Below are 24,644 nucleotides of genomic sequence, written 5' to 3' on the forward strand. Positions count from 1 at the left end.
CATTATTTGTGAGCAGGGCTCTATGTAGAGCTAGTCTTACTACTTATAATAAATCTAATAGAATTTTATTTCACTAGAACCCTAGGAACTGGTATATTTTCAATGACAGATGTCTCAAGTGAAAGTTGAAAAAAAATCAATGGAATAAATGAAACCCAAAACTCAATTTGCTAAAGTTTAAAGAAGATTTTTGATTGTTTGGATAATGAATGTCACACAAATGTGTTCAGTAAATGTTTATAGAAGCTTACCACCAAACAATAAAATATTTATCTTATTACCATCAGACTCAAATGATTATTATTTTTATTTTTTACAGAGACAGACAGAGGTATAGACAGGGACAGACAGACAGGAACGGAGAGAGATAAGAAACATCAATCATCAGTTTTTCATTGCGACACCTTAGTTGTTCATTGATTGCCTTCTCATATGTGCCTTGACTGCGGGCCTTCAGCAGACCGAGGAACCCCTTGCTCAAGCCAGCAACCTTTGGTCCAAGGTCAAACCAGATGAGCCTGCGCTCAAGCTGGCGACCTTGGGGTCTGAACCTGGGTCCTTGGCATCCCTGTCCGACGCTCTATCCACTGTGCCACCGCCTGGTCAGGCTCAAATGATTATTTTATGGGTTAAAAACAAATAATTCAAGAAAGGTTAAATCAAACCATGTTCATGATACTAAAGAATTAACACCAAATAGCAAAAAAAATTAATTATAATACTCCTTTTTCTAAAGATTCTGATTTATTAAGATTTGTACTTTATGGAGCTAGTTTTTAAATCACCATTTTATATCATACTTTTATATTATAGGATACTGACATTTATTTATAAACATTTATTAGGTTTTTAATAATCCAGTTTATTTTATATTCTCTGCTTATGAAATTGTAATTAGCTTAACTGTTTAGTAACTTTTTTTCCTGGGAGGCTGTAAGACATTCAGGTATATCACATTAAAGAATACAGATTAAAAGTGAAATCATGAAAACACAACCATCTGACATATTTTCGGTTCAGTCAGCAGACCTGTGGTTAACCGTTACCTGATGTAGTCAGATTCAGAATTTAGGTTTTCCTCAAGTACCTTGTTCACTCACATTAGCACATTTACACATAAGTAGACCAGATTGTTTGTAAGTTCTGATTTACATATGGCTGATGACATAAGACTACAACAGCTGCAGATAAGTCCCAGGACACATCACCCACCTTTCTATCTTTTCAGATTGATATTCTATAGGTGTTTCTCTTCAAAATGAATGATTTATTTGACAACATATGGTTAATCTACTGATGTGGGTAAGCTGTTTCCCTTCGCTGCCTAGGAATTCCACTGGTACTTGGCATCAAATTGCACTGCAAATTGTTTTTGTTTTAGATTTTATTGATTGATTTTAGAGAAAGGAGAGAGAGAAAGGGCGGTTGGGCAGAGGAGCGGGAAGCATTAATTTATAGTAGTTGCTTCTCGCATGTGCCTTGACTAGGCAGACCTGGAGTTTCGAATCTCTTACCTCAGCATTCCAGGGTGGTGCTTTATCCACTGTACCACCACAGGTGAGGCTGTAAATTATTCTTTTTTTTTTTTTTTTTAATTTTTATTTTATTTATTCATTTTTAGAGAAGAGAGAGAGAGACAGAGAGAAAGGAGAGAGAGACAGAGAGAGAGAAGGGAGGAGGAGCCGGAAGTATCAACTCCCATATGTGCCTTGACCAGGCAAGCCCAGGGTTTCGAACCGGTAACCTCAGCATTTCCAGGTTGACGCTTTATCCACTGCGCCACCACAGGTCAGACCTGTAAATTATTCTTGAAGCATTTGATCTACTTACTTAGTCTTTCCCTGTTCAAATTACTGACTTTTAGTTACACTGTACTTAATTTCAGAAAAATATTCTTACTGAGTTGATTATTTTTTCTTTTAATATAACACTGTCTTGAATTTCAAGAAACCGTTTGAAGCAAAAGTATAGTCATGTGCCACACAACAGCATTTTGGTCAGCAAGGGACCACATATATGAGGGTGGTCCCATAAGAGTGTAGTGGAGCTTACTGTACAAAATGGGGGGAGAGTATATGATTGAAGTTTTTTTTTTTCTCTGATGGGAGCAATATCTGTGGGGGCTTGGCAGTAGATTCCCTCACACTCAACAGTACATCAATTTTGAGTCCACAGATTACGTCCCAGTCAATCAGCCATTGACCGATTTCCGCTTAGAGGAGCCTATTTCTCATCACTACTATATATTTAGAGGTTGTTTCAGCCCGCCCAGATCTAGCTTGGTGGTCTCCAGAGTACCTTGCTATAATTTCTTTTTTTTTTTTTTTTTTTTCTGAAGCTGGAAACGGGGAGAGACAGTCAGACAGACTCCCGCATGCACCCGACCGGGATCCACCCAGCACGCCCACCAGGGGCGACGCTCTGCCCACCAGGGGGCGATGCTCTGCGGCGACCAGAGCCACTCTAGCGCCTGGGGCAGAGGCCAAGGAGCCATCCCCAGCACCCGGGCCATCTTCGCTCCAATGGAGCCTTGGCTGCGGGAGGGGAAGAGAGAGAGAGAGAGGAAGGAGGGGGGGTGGGGGTGGAGAAGCAAATGGGCGCTTCTCCTATGTGCCCTGGCCGGGAATCGAACCCGGGTCCCCTGCACGCCAGGCCGACGCTCTACCGCTGAGCCAACCGGCCAGGGCCGCTATAAATTCTTTGTTGAGGACCTAAGACCCTGTATAGGGACACCAGTCCATAGGCGCTATCTTAACAAGAATTAAGTACCACGGCCACTTTATTCAAAGCTTTCTGTGGTTGTGTGCAGTCAGCCTGTGCCTGTACTTGGGAAATATTTTCAGGTTGTAAGAATATAAAACATAGGTAAGTTTTATTCCATCAGTTCAATGCCAGAGAGATCCCTTTGTGCCAGATAGGGTCAATGGAACCAAAACCAATTTCCAAAGTCAAAATACAGGGCATGGCAAAAGTAGGTTTACAGTTGTGAGTATGTGAAACACAGATTTTCTTGAATTTATTAATTATTGCATTATTTTTCATACAAACAACTATAGACCTACTTTTGCTCCACCTTGTATTGGATTCTCAGTTCTCCATGTTAAACCCCCTCCCTTTTTATATGATTACCAAAAAATTTCTAATCTGACTGCTGCTCTAAAACCACATGGCTGTGGCAATCCCCTATATTCCTTTTTTTTCCATTTTGATTTCTTATTCCTGCTGATTTTCGGGCCACCTTTTACTCCCTCCTGACCGTTACTATTAAGGTCAGTTAAACCCACATCCCTGTTCATGGTGCAGCTTTGACAGCTTCAATATTCTATTTTTGATCCTGTCGGAAGGAAGCAGGGGTAGGACAGTGTTTATAAGTATACCGTAGTGGACAGTAATGTCCTAGGCCTTCACATTTACTCACTACTCAGTCACTGACTTATGCAGAGTGACTTTCATTCCTGCAAGCTCCATTTGTGGTAAATGCCCCATATAGGTGTATTATTTTTAATCATTTGTACCATATTTTTACTTATCTTTTATGTTTAGATACACAAATACATAACTATCTATTAGAGTTGTCTACAGTGTTCAGTATAATGACATGCTGTACAGGTTTGCAGTCTAGGAGCAATAGTCTGTACCATGTAGCCAAGGTTTGTGCGAGTGCACTCTGATGTCCACACAATGACAAAAATCACCTAAACGTGCATTTCTCAGACCATATTCTTCTCATTGTTAAAGGATGTATGACTATGTATTTGTACCTTTTTCATTTATAAACCTTTGTACATATATCATTATGAGAGATGAAATTACTCATCATACATCACATTGCTACTAAATGGGCCTTAACATCTTGACTCCACCTACTTTTAAGACCTCAAGACCTGTTCTTCTAATTTTTATGCCGTACTTTTGTCCACTAAAGTTCTTACTGTTAAGCATATGTCATATTAAACTATTAAACATACCATACAAGCTACCATACAATTCATTTGGCAAGTTTACCCATCAAAACCTAGTTGAAAATCATGTCCTTTATGAAGACTCTTTTTACTTCTCTAATTAAAGTTATTTATTCTTTAGGAAACCCATAGCATTTTATACATTATCTCTAGTATAGCATACATCTCATTGTAACAGCCTCTTATTTCTGTCTCCTTTCCGAAACATGTATTACACATTTTTACATTCTTAGCAACCAAGTATGTCTCAGCTTGGTGCATAGATGCTCAATTAATGAAAATTAATGAAAAATGCCAGGTTCAGTGTTTTTTTTTTTATTAAACTATGTTGGTCAGAGAGCTCCTAGAGCATCAAAACATACTTTTCCAAAATTTAATAAAAAGCATGTGTTTGTAATATTGATATATAATGCTGTAGTTTTATTTTATTAATTTTAAAAAAATGAATAGCCAGCTGTTATTGTACTGATTATAAGGGAAACAGCATCAACAAGTAACAACATATAAAGAAATATGTCCGTTTAAAAATCAAGTAAAATTTTTACATCATATGATAAAACTCATATTGTGTATTGATTGATATAAAAGCTGCTTATACTCAGTCCCTCTCCTTACAAGGGATATGTCTAGAGGGTCTAGAGCAGGGGTCCCCAAACTACGGCCCGCGGGCCACATGCGGCCCCCTGAGGCCATTTATCCGGCCCCCGCCGCACTTCCGGAAGGGGCACCTCTTTCATTGGTGGTCAGTGAGAGGAGCATAGTTCCCATTGAAATACTGGTCAGTTGGTTGATTTAAATTTACTTGTTCTTTATTTTAAATATTGTATTTGTTCCTGTTTTTTTTTTGTTTTTTTTTTTACTTTAAAATAAGATCTGTGCAGTGTGCATAGGGATTTGTTCATACTTTTTTTTATAGTCTGGCCCTCCAATGGTCTGAGGGACAGTGAACTGGCCCCCTGTGTAAAAAGTTTGGGGACCCCTGGTCTAGAGTAAACAGAAACAAATTGTTTAAAAAGTGTTATCTTTTTTTTAAGACCACATGGGACTATTAGAGTATTTGAAGTAATATAAGTCTGTGAAATGTAATAACAGCCTTTGGGAATGTACCAGGTGGTTTTGTGACCAGGTTACAACTGCACTATGAGTTTCCTAACAGGTCTGCTTTACTAAAAGTATAATCTTTGTCTCAAGTGGACATAATTCATTTGAGCAAGGCAGTATGAAAACAATGGGAAAGTGAAAAGGTGAAACCCTTTTTTCTGAACTGTTTTGTTAACGTAAATGCCTTTCTTCCATAGGTTACTTTAGTAGTGCCCTATGGAACCAAAACAGAATGGCATCCTAACTTTCAACACTGTTCTATAACATTGGTAATATCCATCTTCCCATTCTGCTCAATTTTATGGTCTGATATCAACCTCAGAACCCATAGATTACTCAAAAAAGAATGTCTTACATAATTTAGATGTTTTAAGTCCCTTTGGAAAAATCAAACATTTATATTAATTTCCACCCCCTTCAAAATCTCCTGATAGTAAAGGAATAAAAATGCCTAAAAGCTTACAAAATTAAAAAGAGTGGGAGAGGAGACAGTGACAGAATAGATGCTAACAAATTTTGAACACTGGAAATCATGAATGATTGAATGACTTAGCAGGCAAGAGAGAGCTGAAATTTAAATCAAAGTCATGAAAACTAACAAGATCCTCCAGATTTGGGCATGGAAAAGCTTAGGTCATGAGTGCACTCTAAAGTTTCAGTTAAAGTAAGGTTAGACAGAAGAGGATTGGTTGCAGGTGAGTATAAAAATTAGTTTGACAGTCCCCTCTCCCACCCAGTTTTACTCCCTGGAGAAATTAAACTAGAGTCTGTATATTCTTCAACTCCAGGTACAGCTAACATGGGGGTTAAGAAAAACCTACCTACTGAATGTGAGAACTTCGTCTCTTTTTTTCTTCTCAGCTCCGAGTAGGCTGACAATCAATGTTCTGTCTCCAAGGCAGGAAAATACAGTATTTCTCTTTAGCAAAACTGACCACTCCTTGAGTAATGGTCTACAGATAGTCACCAAGTGGCACTGTTCCTACCAGATTACCTACCTTACTACAAAGCCTCCCAGCCTATAAGCACCAACCATGTATGTATGCAGAGCTGCCTGGATTTTAGTGCTTTACTCTTAAATAAATCCAAAGAGTCTTTAGATATTCCAAGAGTATCTGTAATATGAAAAATATATAGAAATCAGAACAGTAGCAAAAAAAAAAAATAAACGAATTGGTTCTGAATATTGGGAATTGGAGATGGAGTGTGGGCAGGTAAAAATTTTTTTAATTAAATCTATTATAATAGTATTTGACTTATAAACTATGCTTCTGTAGGTGGTTAAAAATTAAAATTTATAGAACTAAAACTAATATTTTAATAATTGTCTAGAAGTTTTAATTCTAGGTCATATGGAATAAGCACACTCTATATTGTCTTTTAAATCTAGACAGAATGCATGGTACAGTTATTTGTTTATATTAAAAGTAAATATATAGTAGTGGGTAGGTTGGGGAAGAAGACCAAAATTCAAAATACCAATAAATAGGCTGGAATAACTATATTAATATCAGACAAAGTAGAATGTAAAGCAAAAAAAATAAAATACTGAGGTAATAAGAAGGAAAATTCTGGGCCCTGGCCAGTTGGCTCAGCGGTAGAGCGTTGGCCTGGCGTGCGGGGGACCCGGGTTTGATTCCCGGCCAGGGCACATAGGAGAAGCGCCCATTTGCTTCTCCACCCTACCCCCTTCTTCCTCTCTGTCTCTCTCTTCCCCTCCCGCAGCCAAGGCTCCATTGGAGCAAAGATGGCCCGGGCCCTGGGGATGGCTCCTTGGCCTCTGCCCCAGGCACTAGAGTGGCTCTGGTCACGGCAGAGCGACACCCCGGAGGGGCAGAGCATCGCCCCCTGGTGGGCAGAGCGTCGCCCCTGGTGGGCGTGCTGAGTGGATCCCTGTCGGGCGCATGCGGGAGTCTGTCTGACTGTCTCCCCGTTTCCAGCTTCAGAAAGATACAAAAAAAAAAAAAAAGGAAAATTCTGAAATGATAAAAGGGTCAATTTACCAAAAAAGGCATGATGCTAAATGCATATGCACCTAAAAACAGAGCTTCTAAAAACAAAATGCAAAAACTGACATCTGAATACAGAAATAGATAAATCCACAATTACAGTTGTGAATATAGACTTCAAGATTTCTCTCAGCCTGACCAGGCAGTGGCATAGTGGATATAGCATTGGATAGGGATGCAGAAGACCCAGGTTTGAAACCTTGAGGTCGCCTGGCTTGAGCATGGGTTCATCTGGCTTGAGCGCAGGCTCATCGACCTAAGCATGGGATTATAGACATGACTCCGTGGTCGCTGGCTTGAGCTCAAGGTCGCTGGCTTGAGCAAGGGGTCACTCGCTGTACAGTAGGCCCTAGGTCAAGGCACATATGAGAAAGCAGTCAATGAATAACTAAGGAGCTGCAACGAAGAATTGATGCTTCTCATCTCTCTCCGTTTCTGTCTGTTCCTATCTGTCTCTCTCTCTCTAATTCTCTCTGTTTCTGTCACACAAAAAAAGATTCCTCTTTTTGTAATAGAAGTAGTAGATAAAACTATTAAAAATATAGAAGAGTTGAATAATGTTTATTAAACAACTACATTGAATGACATTATAGAGGACCCAACAATATTAGAATAAATGTTCTTTTCATGTGCACAAGGAACATTTATCAATATCCCAGGTGATAAACTTAAATTTTATTTTTTAAAATTGAAGTCACAGTGTGTTCTCCAACCATAATGGAAGTAGCCAGTTAACTAGAAATCAATAATAAGAATATAACAAAAATTTCAAATACTTGGAAATTAAAAACATACTTCTAAAGTAATTCATAGGTAAAACAGAAAGTCTTAGGAAAATTAGAAAATATTTTGAAGTAATAAATGAAAATCAACATCAAAATTTGTGAACTGCAGCTGTAGCAGTACTCAGTGGGAAATTGATATTATTAAATGCTATTTTGAAAAAGAAGAAATATTTTAAATCAATTATATAAACTACCTTAAGCTTGCAAAAAAGAAGAGCAAAATAAATGTAAAGCACCTAGAAGCCTGACCAGGCAGTGGCACAGTGGATAGAGCGTCAGACTAGGATGTGGAGGACCCAGGTTTGAGACCCCAAGGTCGCCAGCTTGAGCGCAGGCTCATCTGGTTTGAGCAAGGCTCACCAGCTTGGACCCAAGGTCACTGGCTTGAGCAAGGGGTTACTCGGTCTGCTGTAGCCCCACGGCCAAGGCACATATGAGAAAGCAATCAATGAACAACTAAAGTGCCACAACAAAAAACTGATGATTGATGCTTCTCATCTCTCTTCGTTCCTGTCTGTCTCTATCTATCCCTCTCTCTGACTCTCTGACTCTCTCTGTCTCTGTAAAAAAAAAAAAAAAAAAAAAAAAAAAAAAAAAAAAAACGCATAGAAAAAAGAAATAATAAAGGTAAGATTATAAATCAGTGCAGCTGAAAACAAAAAATCAGTTTTAAAAAGATCAATAAAAAATGCCCTGGCTGTAAAGCTTGGTTGGTTAGCAGTGGTCAGCAAACTCATTAGTCAACAGAGCCAAATATCAGCAGTACAACCATTGAAATTTCTTTTGAGAGCCAATTTTTTAAAACTTAAACTATATAGGTAGGTACATTCCTTATTGAGGTAGCGCCCGCATGTGGTGTTTTGTGGAAGAGCCACACTCAAGGGGGCCAAAGAGTCGCATGTGGCTTGTGAACCACAGTTTGCCAACCAGGGGAGAGCATTATCCGGAAGCTCAGAGGTTGCCAGTTCGAACCCCAGTCAGGGTACATTAAGGAACAGATCTGTGTTCCTCTCTCTCTCTTTCTCTCTAAAATCAATCAATTAAAAATGAATATAATCAACAAACCTGTAGGTAAATTGACAAGGAACAGAAAGAGAAGCCCCTAATTAGCACTACCTGGAATAAAAGAGGTGGTATTCACCCCACAGGCTTTAAAAGGATAATATTGGGAAAACTATACACATCCATTCAAGAACTATGATGAAATGGACTAATTCTTCAAAACTCACGAAGTACAAAACTCAAATTGAAATGCCTCTGAATAGTCCTCTATTAAAGAAATTTAATTTATAAACACCCTCTGAAAAATATCTCCAACTAGATGGGCTCATTGGCAAATATTACTAAACATTTAAAGGAGAAATAATACAATTCTATATGATCTCATCTAGAAAATTCACAGTACCCTTACATCATGGTGAAAGCCAGCAACCTGCCAGCCACAGTAGGGGCTGGATCTCATCCTTGGAGAATTGTCATTCTGGAACCCGTCTGGTGGTGTCCCTGGAAAACCCTCCTAACAAGACTGTCTTCATATGACTTGACTCAAAGCTTACCCGGGCCATTGTTTCCTGAGACAGTGAATGAAAACTGGGGCAAATAATAGGCTAACTAAAAAGCTTAAAGTGAAAAGCTAGGAAATGAAATGTCCATAGAGGGCTTTAAAATTTCTGACATATTACTGGACTTTAATGGGTCACACATGTGTATACGACTGTGCACATGACCAGGAATGTGCACATGCTCAGGAAAGACCTGAGAACTCTCATCTCTGGCTGACCTTGAGGCTCTGCTGAAGCAGGAAGTGAAGGTTAGGGTTGTTAACTATGTGGCTGAGGATTGATCAGAAAACACATGCAAAACCTCTTGGCAAAAAATGGGAGACATATTGTTTCTGGATGTTTAAGGAAATCTCTAATTATGTACTGACCACTAAGCTAACCTAACAATGACCTCACATGAGAGAATACAGACCTTACAGAATAGTTTCAGAAAAGTCATAATAGCAATTACAAAATCCTTGAGGAAAGGGAAGAATCTGATTTCCACAGTTGTCACATTATTTAAAATGTACTGTTTTCATCAAAAATTATGCCATGTGCAAAGACAAAAGAATGTATGCCTAGTACACAGGTGGGAAAGCAATAAATAGAAAATATCCCTAAAGAAGTCCAGATATTATATTTAGTATATAAAGCTATTTTAAATATGGTCAATTATGTCTAAAAAACTATAGAAAACTGAGTGATGGCGTACCAAATAATGGTTATCAATAATGAGATATAATATAATAAAAAACTTACATGTCCGCAGTTAATTTGCTCTGTGATTAAATCAGCTCATTATTCTTCATTCTTTTTCTTCTGTTCCTCAGACTGACTAATCTCAATGAAATTATCTTTAATTAAACTGATTATTTTTTATCCTACTCAGTTATTATACTTTTCAATTCCAAAATTTCCATTGGGTTCTTTCTTTAAAAATGTACAGTTTCACTCTGAGGTATATGCCCAAGAAAATAAAAAGCATGTAATCATAAAAAGGTAGAAACAACCCAAATGCCCATTAATTTATAAATGGATTAACAAAATGTGATTGTAGCCATGCAGTGGAATGTTATTCAGACATAAAAAGGCTCAAAGTACTGATACACAATGCAGGTAAAATATGCTAAGTGAAAGAAGCCAGGGAAAAAATATGGCATATTGTTTGATTACAGTTATAGGAAATGTCTGAAATAGGCAAATCTATAAAAAACAAAGTAAATTAGTGGTCACCAGGGTTTAGGGAGAATAATTGGAGTAACTGGAAGTGACTAATAATGGGCAGTGGGGTATTTGGGGGAGTATTGGTGAAATAAGTATGTTGTGTAGTAGTGGTGTTATTTGCACAACTTTGTAAATATACTAAAAATCACTGAACACTTAATTTAAAAAAAAATTTTTTTGGCATATCAAATCAGCAATCAATAAAAAGAATAATGCACCATGACCATGTATTTTAGGAATGAAAAGCAGGGTCAATATTCAAGATTATTTGGCCAGTATAATCTACCACATTAATAGTCTAATGAAATCTACATGAGCATATAAATTGGTGCCTATCAAATATTTTTATAAAATTAAACATTTATTCATAATAAAAACTCAAACTAGAATAAAATTCATCTACATAGAATCAACAACTAATATACATGAGGTAAAAATAGTCTGTGTGGCTAAGGAAAGTTTTGGAAAATATTTATATATTGTCTTGACTTTCAAAATAGAATACGTATAATATCCTAGGATGTGAGTTATCAGTAGTTGGCAGAAGTAAGATTTTTTTTATACACCTACTTTGGTACAATGTATTAAGTAGTTTCTATAACCTTGCTCATAATGAGTTTGATTAAAGGAATATTTATGAGTATGATTAAAGGAATATAAATCAATGATGTCATTTTCTCAATTTTCTGTCTGCCCCATTAGAAATTTAGCTTTTATTTTTAAAGTTATATTTATTTTATTTTATTTCTAATTTTGTAGATGTATTCGACACAAAAATGATTGGGGAGCTCTTATTCTAGTGGATGACCGCTTCAGCAGTAACCCAAATCGATATATATCTGGTAAGACTCTAAGATGGGCTTAGAGTAAGACTTAATAACAATCTTTAATGACTTTATATATATTAGTCATTAAAGACTAATGTGTATATATATGTATATGTATATATACGTATATGTATATATATATGTATATGTATATATATATGTATATATATAGAGAGAGAGAAAGAGAGAGAGAGATGTAGATATATATAGATATATATATATATTTTTAGCGAGAGACAGACAGGAAGGGAGAGAAATGAGAAGCATTAATTCTTCCTTGCGGCACTTTAGTTGTTCATTAATTGCTTCTCATATGTGCCTTGACTGGGGGGTTCCAGCCTAACCAGTGACCCCTTACTCAAGTCAGCGACCTTGCGCTCAAGCCGGCGACCATGGGATCATGTTTATGATCCCACATTCAAGCTGGTGAGCCCACGCTCAAGCCGGGTGAGACCGCACTCAAGCCAGCAACCTCAGGGTTTCAAATCTGGGCCCTCTGCGTCCCAGGCCAATGCTCTATCCATTGCACCACCGCCTGGTCAAGCGGCTTCTCTATATTTAAAATTTTTGATTTGAGAAAGAGTGAGAGATAACAATTTGTTGTTCCACTTATGTATTCTTTGGTTGATTCTTGTATGGGCACTGATCCGGGATTGAACCTACAACCTTGGTGTATCGGCTGACGCTCCAAACAACTGAGTTACCCACTCAGGGTCATGACTTCCCTTTTTAAAGACAAAGAATTGGACAGAGAGTTTTAAAATTAAATTTATTGGGGTGACATTAGTTAAAAAAATTATATAGATTTCAAGTACACAATTCTATGATACATCTTCTGTATATTATTACATTGTGAGAATTTGAACCTTAGATCAAATATGGAAAATTAATATTGACTGCAAATCTAGCCTTTCTATGCTTATGTTTCAAAAATAGCTTTATTTCCTCCTCTTGTTTTCCAAGGTGAGAGGAGGGGAGATAGACAGACAGACTCCCTCATGTGCCCCGACTGGGATCCACCCACAAACCCTGTCTAGAGCTGATGCTTTTCCCATTTGGGGCCATGCTCGCGAACTAGCTATTTTTTAGCACCTGAGCCAGAGGCTCCAGGAAGCCATCCTCAGCACCCAGGGCCAATGTGCTTGAACCAGTCAAGCCATGTGTGGGAAGGAGGGGAAGAGAGAAAGAGAGAGAAAAGAGTGGGAGAGCAAGGGCTGGAGAAGCAGATGGCCACTCTCCAGTGCGCCCTGACTGGGAATCAAACCCAGGACATCCACATGCCTGGCTGATGCTGTACACTGAACCAACTGGCCAGGGCCCAAAAAATCTTTATCAAAGAAAATCTAGTTAGTTACCAACATAGTATTAATCGGTTAGGATCCTTCAGTGTCACAGAATGTGGGATTTGACTCAGTAACATAGTAATTTATTTAGCATTGCTAGGAGAAGGGTGTTCTGCAGAAATGAATTTTCTAAGGAATATCAAGCTTTTACATTTAATCACACAAGCACATCTCCTTTGGCTGATTAGGATTCTTCATTCTTTCATTCTGTGTTATATTGAGGTTTGTTGTATTGGTTGGTTGGTTGGTTGGTTTAGAAATACTTCCATTATTATAGAATTTACATTTATATTAGTCAGAGGTAGTATTTTCTAAATGGAAAAACACCATTGCATGCTGCAAAATCAAATAGATGGTCATTTTTCCCGCACTCAGATGAACAAATATGTATGTATTCAGGTGATCCCCGACTTTTGATGGTTTAACTTACAAGTTTTCAATTTCACAATGGTACAAAATTAGAAACCATGCTCTGAATTACGAATTTTGATCTTTTCCTGGGATAATGATACGTGGTGGGATACTCTGGTGATGCAGGGCATCATAATATAGGCTTCATATTATATGATTTTTCCCAACTGTGAGCTAATGTAAGTGTTCTGAGCACATTTAAGGTAGATTAGGCTAAGCTATGATTGTTAGGTTAGATGTGTGAAATGCATTTTTCAACTTGCAATATTTTCAACTTACCATGGGTTTATTTAGATGTAACCCCATCATTATTGAGGAGTATCTGTAGTTCTTATTTTTGTAGTTACACAGCCTCTTTAGAGGCAATACCAGGAATCCACCAGTTTTTAAAGAACTGTTGGAAATATTTTCATCTTTATTATTACCTTTAATGCTAGAAAATGTATACCATACTATAACGAAAAGATGCTAAAATTTAAATTTGTCAGATTAGCTGTCTATGGACATGGACTATACATTTCCATTTCAGAACCTAGTTAACTGTATTTGGTTTGCTATCAAAACATATCCATCTGGATTAAGGTAGCAAATTCTGCTTTAGTAGTCTTCTTCATTTTATAAGTAAAGCAAGCCATTGTGCTTAGGTCATGACATAATTAAAAACAAAATGTTAACTGCTTATGTTTAGTCAGCAGGTGGAGCTCAGATTCTTTTCAAGTCTCAAAAGCAAACTGACATTTTACACTGAAAAGGCTTACTTTGATTACAAAATGATTGAAATAGAATATGTTACTAAAATTTCTCAGTTTTGGAAATTTTTCTATTTTTATGTGGTATAAGTATTTTCTAGTAATCAAAAATTAAAAATATTAAAGGAAGTGCTCAGTTGATTTTTTTATATTAAAATGTAGAAAAACTTTTACCTTATAGTTCAGATTAGTTGAGAGAATTTTTGAATTAAGTATTTATTAATTTCTGTATGGTTTTAATTTATTTTTTCTGAGATTCAAAGTTTGAAATTTTTTCTTATCTAGGCAATAATAGCACAACATACAAATTTATTTTGATGACTGATTTCTTTAAATTCAATTTTTCTAAATGTAGATTGATAGAAAAAACAAATTAAAGGAATGATATTTGTAGTGGAAGTAGTTTAAATTGCTTGAAGCCCTGTCCTATCTTTCTCTGAACGTAAAGCATCATAATGACTTTTTATTTTATTTTATTTATTTTTTCTTCTTTTCTAAGTGAGAGGAGATAGATCAGGATCTATCCGGCAACACCCATCTGGGGCCAGTGCTCTGCCTATTTAGGGCCATGCTTGCAACCGAGCTATTTTTAGCACCTGAGGTGGAGGCTCCACAGAGCCATCCTCAGGGCCTGGGGCTGATGTGCTGAACTGATTGAGCCATGGGTGCAGGGTGTGGGGAGAGAAAAGGGAGAGGAAGTAATGAAGAAGCAAATGGTCGCTTCTCCTATGTGCCCTGACCAGGAATCAAACCTGGAAAATCCACACACGGGGCCAAAGCTCTACCACTGATCCAACCAGCCAGGGCCATAGTGACTTTTTAAATTACTCCAAAAGATGATGATAATTTTAATAACACTGGCAGAGACCATTTATTTTCTAAAAATTTAAATATCTGATTTTGAATTTCATTCTGAAGTGAATGAAATACATACTATAAAACACCTTATATTCAATATAGTTCATTTTTCTGTCATTTTCATATATCATAGGTCAAATTTTGTCCCTTATAAAATTTGTTTATTTATATATTTACAAAAGTAATGTAATATTTAGATAGAAAACAGCCCATAAAACAGTGTTACTCCTTTTACCTACTCCACTCCCCTCCCTATAATAGTTGAATGTATATATGGAATTAGGGAAAAAGTGGAACAAAAGAACCAATGAAACCGGAATCTTGAATTTATTTTGCAAAAGGAGTCACATTTAGAAAGTCAGAATTCAAGATTTGTTCACAACTTCTAGTTGCCCTACGATTAAAAGGCAGGCAGTTTTTCTGGGGGATTGTGAAAGTAAATTTGCCTTATTCTCCAGTTATTCTAAACTGACAAAAATTCTCCCATCCCTCTACTCCTGCTCCTGTTCCTCTTCCCTCTCACCAGTTGACTATCATTGTGTATGAAGAGAAATGTTACTGATATATGAGCATATTGTATAAATGAAAGGTAAACAGGCAGAAAGAGTATTGAGAACTATTCTATATACTCTAACATCTAGATTGCTTCATTAGAAAAATTATCCATTTCTTTTCTTAACACAGAATATCTTTTTTTTATTATTTTTAAGTGAGAAGCGGGGAGGCAGAGAGACAGACTCCTGCATGTACCCTGACTTGGATCCACCTTGCAGGCCCCCTATGGGGCGATGCTCTGCCCATTCGAGCCATGGCTGTGGGTGGGGGGAGAGAGAGAGAGAAGTGGGAGAGTGGGGTGGAGATGGTCACTTCTCCTGTGTGCCCTGACCAGGAATCAAACCCAGGACTTCCACATGCCTGGCCAACACTACCGCTGAGCCAACCGGCCTGGACCACGTAATTTTTTTTAATTGAGAGGTGGGGTGTGGTGCAGACAGGCTCCTACATGTGCCCCAATTGGATCCACCTGGCGATGCTCTGCACATCTGGGGCTGCTGCTCTGTTGCTCAGTAACTGAGCTATTTTAGCACCTGAGGCGAGGCCATGGAGTTATCCTCAGCTCCTGGGGCCAACTTGCTCAAACCATTCGAGGCTGTGGGAGGGGGGAGAGAGAGAAGTGGGGCGGTGGGGTGAAGAAGCCAATGGTCGCTTCTGTGTGCCCTGACCAGGAATCAAACCCGGACATCCACACTCCATGCTGACACTCTACCACTGAGCCATTAATCCAGAGCCCACATATCTTAATAATGGAATAACCAAAGTTTCTTCACTGGGTTTACTTTTTCCTTAGGACTTTCCAAATGGGTACGACAGCAGATTCAGCACCATTCAACCTTTGAAAGTGCACTGGAGTCCTTGGCTGAATTTTCCAAAAAGCACCAAAAAGTCATTGATGTATCTAAAGGGAACAGAAAGACCATACAAGACAGTGAGTCTACACTTAAAGTGGCTTATTTGAAGGACAGTAACTCAAGTTATTTTTTAGAAGCAGCAAGTCATCTATCACCAGAAGATCCTAGGGAAGGTAAAGCAAAATTGTGTCAAAAACTACATTGTCTAAGTGAATAACTAAAAAAAAGTTCATCTCTGCTAATGACATCACCTTCAGGAAGGACAAAAGTATGAAAGGTTCTGTTCATTTACATTTGCTAGAGTAGTCTTACATTGTATTTAGTGAAATGATATTTGTTGTGTTATAGATTAATTTCCTTAACTACGTTGGTTTGTAATATAGAGTATTATCATAAATTAATGAATAGTATGGTGTATTGGAATGGGAACAGACTTGTCAAGTGACCTAAGCGCATTTTCTGGTTTTCCATTAACAAGCTAGCTTTGTGACCAAGAGCAAGTCACTTAACTTTTTTGAGTTTTAATAGAAAAGGGATTATCTGTATATTTATCCCTCAAGTTTGGGTTGTGAAGATTTAATAACATGATAAATACCACAGCATTGTAAAGTGCTATACAAGTGCTAGTGTTTTTCTAATGGCTATGTTAAAATTAGTCTAATTTATAGATACTTCTCTTACATGAATTTTTTAGTTTAGGAAAGTGAAAGTCACTTATTCTAAATGATAAGCGATATATTAGGAATTGGAAAACAGTGGCTGATGGACCAAATTTGACCTGCTCTCTGTCTTTGTAAATAAAGTTTAATGGAATGCAGTCTCACCCATTCATTTACATATCATATACAAAGGCAGAGTTGAATATTGTATGTACAGTATTATACTAGAACAGCATAATTGAATAGTGACAAATACACTATGACCCACAAAACCTAAAAAATTTGCCAAACTGTGGTCTTTATCATTGGATATTATTTCAGTTGTTTTAATTAATGGACAATAGTAGTTTAATATATCAATTTTTAAATATTTAGTTTTTAGTATATGCTTCTATCTGCAATAAATGTATAGGGAATTCAAGGTTTTTTTAATTGGTAATCAGGAAACCTAGGTTCTATCTAGTCCAGGTATGATTACTAACCAGTTTTATATCTTAGTCTTTGTAGTCTGTTTCTTGTTTAAGGGACTTAATCTAGGTCAGTCACTAACTGGTGGATTTTCAAGGCAAATTGTTACAACCTGTTGCTCCTTTACTCATCCCTCTTCCTCCTTTTTTTACCTCTCCTTTTTTATCTTACCTCTCCTTTTTCTCATTCACTCGTGAGGTTCATGGTGTGAACCTTGAAATTTTACCATACAGCATTATAACTTGGGTTAGGAATCACAGGAGACCTAATACTCTTGTCAGTTAATATTTTGTGCTTTACATTCTAAGATGGAAGTCCTGCTACTGATTGTGGGCTCAAAACTATGTATTCTATACAGTTATGTTAGTATTTCCAACAAAATCATTTTATTAGAACAAATATTTTATTAGGAACAGAAAGTTAACATTTTAAAATTTTTGTATTCATAGATGATCCAGTGTTATTGGAAGGGTCCGGTCAGGCAATGCAAGCGGAAAACATTGTGATTTCTAGATCCTCAAGCCCAACCTTCAACAAACAAACATGTAGAGGTAGCTGGTCTAGCTTTAATTCTTTGAGACAGTATCACATTGGTAAAACTCTGACTTCAACACCTAAATTGATATCATCAGAGGACTGTGCCTCTAGTCCTTCCACTTTCAAAGCAGAAAAGGATTGTAAAACTGTTTTGCCACTCACTGATAAATTTGAGTCCTCGTCTCCGAGAGTAAACACATCACCTGGACCATGCCCTCAGTCAGAAACTAGTATTCCATCAATAATGATTGATGCTGCTCTTCTTAAAAAGGATCATTCCACACAGCTCCTCTGCTGTGAAGAAGCCCCACTGGATCCAGACGTTGAATCGTCTGTAGTAAGTGACAAAGATAAACTTTCTACTTCAAAGGAAGCTTTTGAAGAAGAAGCAGAAGACTCTGTGTATTTTACACCTGAACTGTATGATCCTGTGGAGACAAATGAAGAAGAAAATGAGCCAGTTGAAACTGAGAGAGACAATAGCTTGGCTAATTATTCAAATTGTATTTTAGCTGAAGATTTTTCTGAAATTAGTACCATGAAAGAAGTTGGTTCAGTCAGGGAAATGAAAGCGGAAGATTGCACAGACACAAAGTTGAATGGCCTCATGCATATTAAAGAAAGTAAAGTTGATGACATTGGTAGTAATACAAACACAACTCATATAAGTAAGTGAATTAGAACTGGAGAAAACTTGTGAAATGGATATAAAGAACTTTAAACAGTCTCCTTCTGAAAATAAAGGTGTGTTCCCTGGTGTTAGATAATAATACTTAACTGTCAGGCTATCTATAAAAATATGTTGTGTACTTACATTGAACTCTGTTATAAATGATAATGTATACATTGGCTAAATGGTATTATTTTTAAATTTTTGAAATATATTTTTCACTTTAATTCATTGTCATTAGAGTTTTAAAAGTCTTTTATATTTGGAAATGTAAATTTTACTCTCCTTGAATTTTGGTAAAGTGATTGATACAAAACAGTTTCCTTTAATAAGTCTTTCTTAGCTAAGTGCAATTCAAAATCAATCTAAAATATAGTTGTCTAGGGCATTTTATATTTTACATAAATCTTCATATTTTGTAGTTATCTTCATCTATTTGTTTTCATATGATTCATAAAAAATTAATAGTATAATTCAGCCATGTTTCACTATGAATTTTACCTCAAATTGCTCTGACAGTTTTTTTTCTTAATGCTCTGCCCATCTGGGGCCGCTGCTCTGATGTTCGGCAACTGAGCTATTTTAGTGCCTGAGACAAGGCTATGAAGCCATCCTCAGCGCCTGTGACCAACTTGCTCCAACCGAGCCATGGCTGTGGGAGGGAAAGAGAGAAATAGTGAGAGAGAAGATAGAGGGGGAGAGGTAGAGAAGCAGATGGTCGCTTCTCCTGTGTGCCCTGGCCGGGAATTGAACCCGGGACTTCTGCACGCCAGGCCGACGCTCTACCACTGAGCAAACCAGTCTGACAGTTTTTTTAGAAATTAGCTTTTTGAAAAGTTTATTCCTGTATTAAACTGCCTAGTAATTAAAAATTAAGGAAGAAAACTGCATGTATTTTAAGTTGACATTGTTTTACATTTGTTTGTTTGATAAACTAAAAACAGGCATGTTTTAAGCAAACTTATGTAAAATTATAAAGTGCCAAATGAAGGACTTCAGATTTTCAATTCTAATTATCAAGCTTCATCATCATTGGGGGGAAAGTGACATGTTCTAGCATAAAGGCTTTAATTTTGCAATTGTTAAGACCGAAAACATATGTAAATTTGGTAATTACATGTAAACATGTAACTGTAGCTGAAAAGTGTCCCCTTAAAGCTCACTAAGTCTTTCTGTAAATTTTGACTTTATGTTTTTATGAATGAAGCTATACTTCTTATCAAAAATGGTTATAAAAGATGCTTTTCTCTGACATCACTCCAAAATTACATTCACTGATCTTTTTCTAAGATATCTGTTATTTAATGAACATTTAGGCTTGTGACTGATTTGACTTGAAATTTTGTGAGCTGTTCAAGTTGTGATGTGGTTTATTATTTTCAAGTCAAAATTCTCAGCAGTCAGGTTTCTCTTATATTTATTTAGGTAAATGAATTATTATATATGAACATGCTTACAATCAAAGTATTTTGATTGAATGCAGCTTAACTGTTTTATAGCATTGAATGTTAAACTCTAAGCATAGTTCAGAGAAATTTGAATTGGTAATTTACCAGTTGAAGAATTCATCTATGGATTGAAATCTGTTCTATCCCACCTGGTATTACACATTTTTTTAGATGATCAGTGAGCTCTAAGTTATAAAATATTAGATTAGAAGGGAATTTCTAAATTATTTTGAAAGGGTATAACCATTTCTTCTCTCTGGCATCATTTTAAGGGTAGCAGGGCAATAGAAAGAATATCAGGTAGAGGAAGAACAGAGTCTTTGGCTCTATTCCTGGCTCTACCACTAATTCACTCAGTCCTGTTGGCAATTACTGTGCCTTTGGGGTAATGTTCTAATTATGAAATGCAGGATGTAGTACCTTAATATCATGCAGTTCCCTTTCAGCTTTAAAAATCCATAATTTAAAGAAATATGTTATTTTACTCTGAATTAATTTTCAGTTGCTTTTGTTCTAAAATGAATAAAACAAAGCAAACCATTTTATAAAATATGTGAAAAGGCACTCATATACCTTTAGGGAATAATTGTATGAGTATGTGCATAATAATTTGGGAAGCAAGATATTTATTTTAACAATGCTGTGATTAAAACATTTTTTGGACCCTTAGGATGGACTTTAGAAGAATTGGTAAACAACATGAGAAAAACCAAGCACGTTATTATTTTTTTTCTTTCTTTCTTTATTTATTTTTTTTCTAAAGCTGGAAACGGGGAGAGACAGTCAGACTCCCGCATGCGCCCGACCGGGATCCACCCGGCACGCCCACCAGGGGCGATGCTCTGCCCCCTCCGGGGCGTCACTCTGCCGCGACCAGAGCCACTCTAGCGCCTGGGGCAGAGGCCAAGGAGCCATCCCCAGCGCCCGGGTCATCTTTGCTCCAATGGAGCCTTGGCTGTGGGAGGGGAAGAGAGAGACAGAGAGGAAGGAGGGGGAGGCGGGGGTGGAGAAGCAAATGGGCGCTTCTCCTATGTGCCCTGGCCGGGAATCGAACCCGGGTCCCCCGCACTCCAGGCCGATGCTCTACCGCTGAGCCAACCGGCCAGGGCACACGTTATTTTTTAGTCATACCTTAATGTTATCCAACTTTACCTCAAATACCATCTCTTTTCCCTAGATAATATTTATTTCTTCCAAACTCTGTCCAAGGCTAAAAATTTCCATTACTTAGAATGTATGTAGAGTTGTGCTACAACTTTTAGTAATTCCAAGAGGTGTTTCAAAAATTTTGTACAATGATGTCAGGGTTTTTTGGGGTTTTTTTTGTTTTTTGGAGTTTTTTTTGGTGCCCCCTCTGAGGGGCAATGATGTCAGGGTTTTTTTGTTTGTTTGTTTTTTCTGAAGTTGGAAACGGAGGCAGTCAGACAGACTCCCGCATGCGCCGGACTAGGATCCACCCAGCATGCCCACTAGGGGGCGATGCTCTGCCCATCTGGGGCGTTGCTCTGTTGTGACCAGAGCCATTCTAGTGCCTGAGGCAGAAGCCATAGAGCCATCCTCAGCACCCGGGCCAACTTTGCTCCAGTGGAGCCTTGGCTGCGGGAGGGGAAGAGAGAGACAGAGAGGAAGGACAGGGGGAGGGGTGGAGAAGCAGATGGGCGCTTCTCCTGTGTGCCCTGGCCAGGAATCGAACCCAGGACTCCTGCACGCCAGGCCGACGCTCTACCACTGAGCCAACAGGCCAGGGCCTGCAATGATGTCAGTTTTGAAACAGGCATATATAGTGTCCTTAGATCCTAATTTTTACCAGGATGGTATTGCAAGAAGTAAATTACCACCCTTTATGATAGAGTAGGTGGTAGAACATTTTCATTATTGATTACACAGTTTTTAAAGCAACATTTTAAAGAGAACTAAATAAAGATTAAATGCTTTTACATATAAAAGCATTTAAAAGTTATCTGGCACATGTCAAGCCAACCATTATTAGTAAATCAATCATATATCTGGAGTGCACTCTTTCTTTATATGAAGCTTTTCCTGATGATATGATGATGATGGATAGACAGATAGATAGACCAACAATAATTAGTATATGGTAGGAAGGAAAAATTAATTGGTTTTTTCTATAAGATTTTTGAGATATTTAAGATAGAAATTGCATATCAGGTAATTTACCTTACCTGTTTAATGCATATGAAATAATTATCTAATACTGAATTTATTCAAGGGCTGAAGGTATATAGAGCATACAGGCCATGAACCAGGAAACCTACCAGTTGGAGAAAAGGCTTGATTCATGGAAGAAGGTACAATGTAAAGAGATGTTTCCTGTCTTGACTTTTTAGATTTAATGAATCATCCATCACCATTTATACCTCCTATATCCTTCTTCACCTCCCCCACCCTGCTTCTCTCCAGCAATCACCATACTGTTTTCTGTATCCATGAGTTTTTTCTCTTTTTTGCTCAAGCCCTCACCCTGCTCCTGCCATCCCTGGATATGGTGAACACACAATGCAGTGGTATAGATGATGTGTTATAGAATTGTGCACCTGAAATCTGTATAATTTTCTTAACCAGTGTCATCCCAATAAATTCAATTTAAAACTAAAAGAAACAAAAAAAGAAATTTAGATGAATAATTTAAAACTTGTTATAGCTGTGTTGGAAGTTAATGACAAACACTATGCTACTACTATGCATTTATTATTACATGGTTTTTAAATTTTCAATTTTTTTTTATTCATTTTTAGAGAGGAGAGAGAGACAGAGAGGGAGAGAGAGGAGAGAGAGACAGAGAGAGAGAAGGGGGGAGGAGCTGGAAGCATCAACTCCCGTATGTGCCTTGACCAGGCAAGCCCAGGGTTTTGAACCGGCAACCTCAGCATTTCCAGGTCGACGCTTTATCCACTGCGCCACCACAGGTCAGGCCTATTACATGGTTTTTAATTTGGCTCTATTTCAAAGTTCACATAAGGCTTTGTTTTTAGTCTTACGATCTTTTAAGACATGAATTTCTAAAAAGATGTTCCCAGATTATTTTTCTGCAGTATGACTTTGTCATGTTTTTTTCTATAGTAATGCATATCAAAATATTTAATTTTTCAGGATTGCTTATAAAATTTTATGAAATCAAAGTGCCTGATGTAAAATGACTAGGAAAACTTGTTATTGCAGTCAGTTAATCTCAGTGGTGTCTTTTTTGTTGTTGTTTTGTTTTTTGTCTATGATTACCACACGGTTACTCTTACTCATGCTCTTTTTAATCTTAGATTTACTAATGAGTGAAACAAGATTATACCTTACCCTTTATGAACTCTTGGTAGTTTTCTTGTCTCTTTTTTTTAGACAAATGCAATCAATCTTTTGTAAAAAGAAAGTCAGTGTTAATACTGAAAATTTTAATAATAATAAAATAAATTTCAGACCGTTTCAGACAACACACGTGTAAGGAAGCTAAAACTGTAACATGAAGTACCTGTGCAGCTATTAAACATACAAGAAAGAACATCATTTCAGGACATAGAAGTTTAGACAGATGACCTAGGCTTATTGATTCTCTAGATGTAAGTGATTTTCATGCCTACCAAAAAAGAAAAAGAAAAGGAAACTTTGTTTCTTAAGCTTTCACTTGATAGAACAAACCATTAGCTGCCTGGCTTCCTATACTGGACAATGGAGCCTTGTTATAATATCCAAGGGCTCTGAGCCAGCGGATCACCTTATTGGTGAAATCGCTTAATAATGAAGTACTTTCAGTAGCTAAACTCTTGGACTAGGTCCAAAACAACCCATCTTAAACCAAATTCCATTCTATAATAAGCAAACTTCAATATATTAGGAAACAAAAGCTGTATGAAACTTACTATTCCCAGAAATTAACCTTTGAAAGTCTAATGGTAAATACTGATTAAAAGGAATATTTGTTAACAAGGCTTAGTCATGTAGATATCTTAGTATTCTTCATAATAAATTTGAATATTTTTTTATCTTGGTCTTTTCTAAGCAGTTTATATGATTTCGATTTTCATGCTTTTCCCAAAAATTTCATTATTTCACATTAAATTACATTACTATCTATAAAACTCATTATTGCAATGTTTCATTTGGCTTCTTGGTATTATAAAGTGTATGAGATTGTATAAGTGGAGTATTATTTATGCAAAGTAGGTTAGATGCCATCATTTTTATATGATTCATAGTAGTTGGTAAGATTTAAGGGTATTAAATAGTGATATAATTTTGTAGCAAGTAATATCTTGGTATGTTTTCTCTTTTTTTCAAAATGTCTTTTGGGGCCCTGGCTGGTTGGCTCAGCGGTAGAGCGTCGTCCCTGTGTGTGGAAGTCCCAGGTTTGATTCCTGGCCAGGGCACACAGGAGAAGTGCCCATCTGCTTCTCCACCTCTCCCCCTCTCCTTCCTCTCTGTCTCTCTCTTCCCCTCCCGCAGCCAAGGCTCCATCGGACCAAGTTGGCACAGGCGCTGAAGATGGCTCCATGGCCTCTGCCTCAGGCGCTAGAATGGCTGTGGTTGCAATGGAGCAATGCCCCAGATGGGCAGAGCATCGCCCCCTAGTGGGCTTTCTGGGTGAATCCCAGTTGGGCGCATGCAGGAGTCTGTCTCTCTGCCTCCATGCT

The 24,644-nt window shown here is 37.4% G+C and overlaps 1 protein-coding gene across 1 annotated transcript in view; it reads left to right on the forward strand.

Moving 5' to 3' along the window:
* The window catches only part of BRIP1 (BRCA1 interacting helicase 1), a 152,574-nt gene extending 132,505 nt beyond the window's left edge, over window positions 1–20,069 (forward strand). Inside the window, exons 18-20 of the mRNA XM_066363158.1 lie at window positions 11,385–11,467; window positions 16,162–16,395; window positions 17,799–20,069. Of these exons, the coding sequence (XP_066219255.1) occupies window positions 11,385–11,467; window positions 16,162–16,395; window positions 17,799–18,562 (1,081 nt within the window). The 3' untranslated portion in view covers window positions 18,563–20,069. The remainder of the gene's footprint in view (window positions 1–11,384; window positions 11,468–16,161; window positions 16,396–17,798) is intronic.
* Window positions 20,070–24,644: the final 4,575 nt, after the last annotated feature.

Source organism: Saccopteryx leptura, chromosome 2 (assembly GCF_036850995.1).
Source record: "Saccopteryx leptura isolate mSacLep1 chromosome 2, mSacLep1_pri_phased_curated, whole genome shotgun sequence".
NCBI classification, from domain to species: domain Eukaryota; kingdom Metazoa; phylum Chordata; class Mammalia; order Chiroptera; family Emballonuridae; genus Saccopteryx; species Saccopteryx leptura.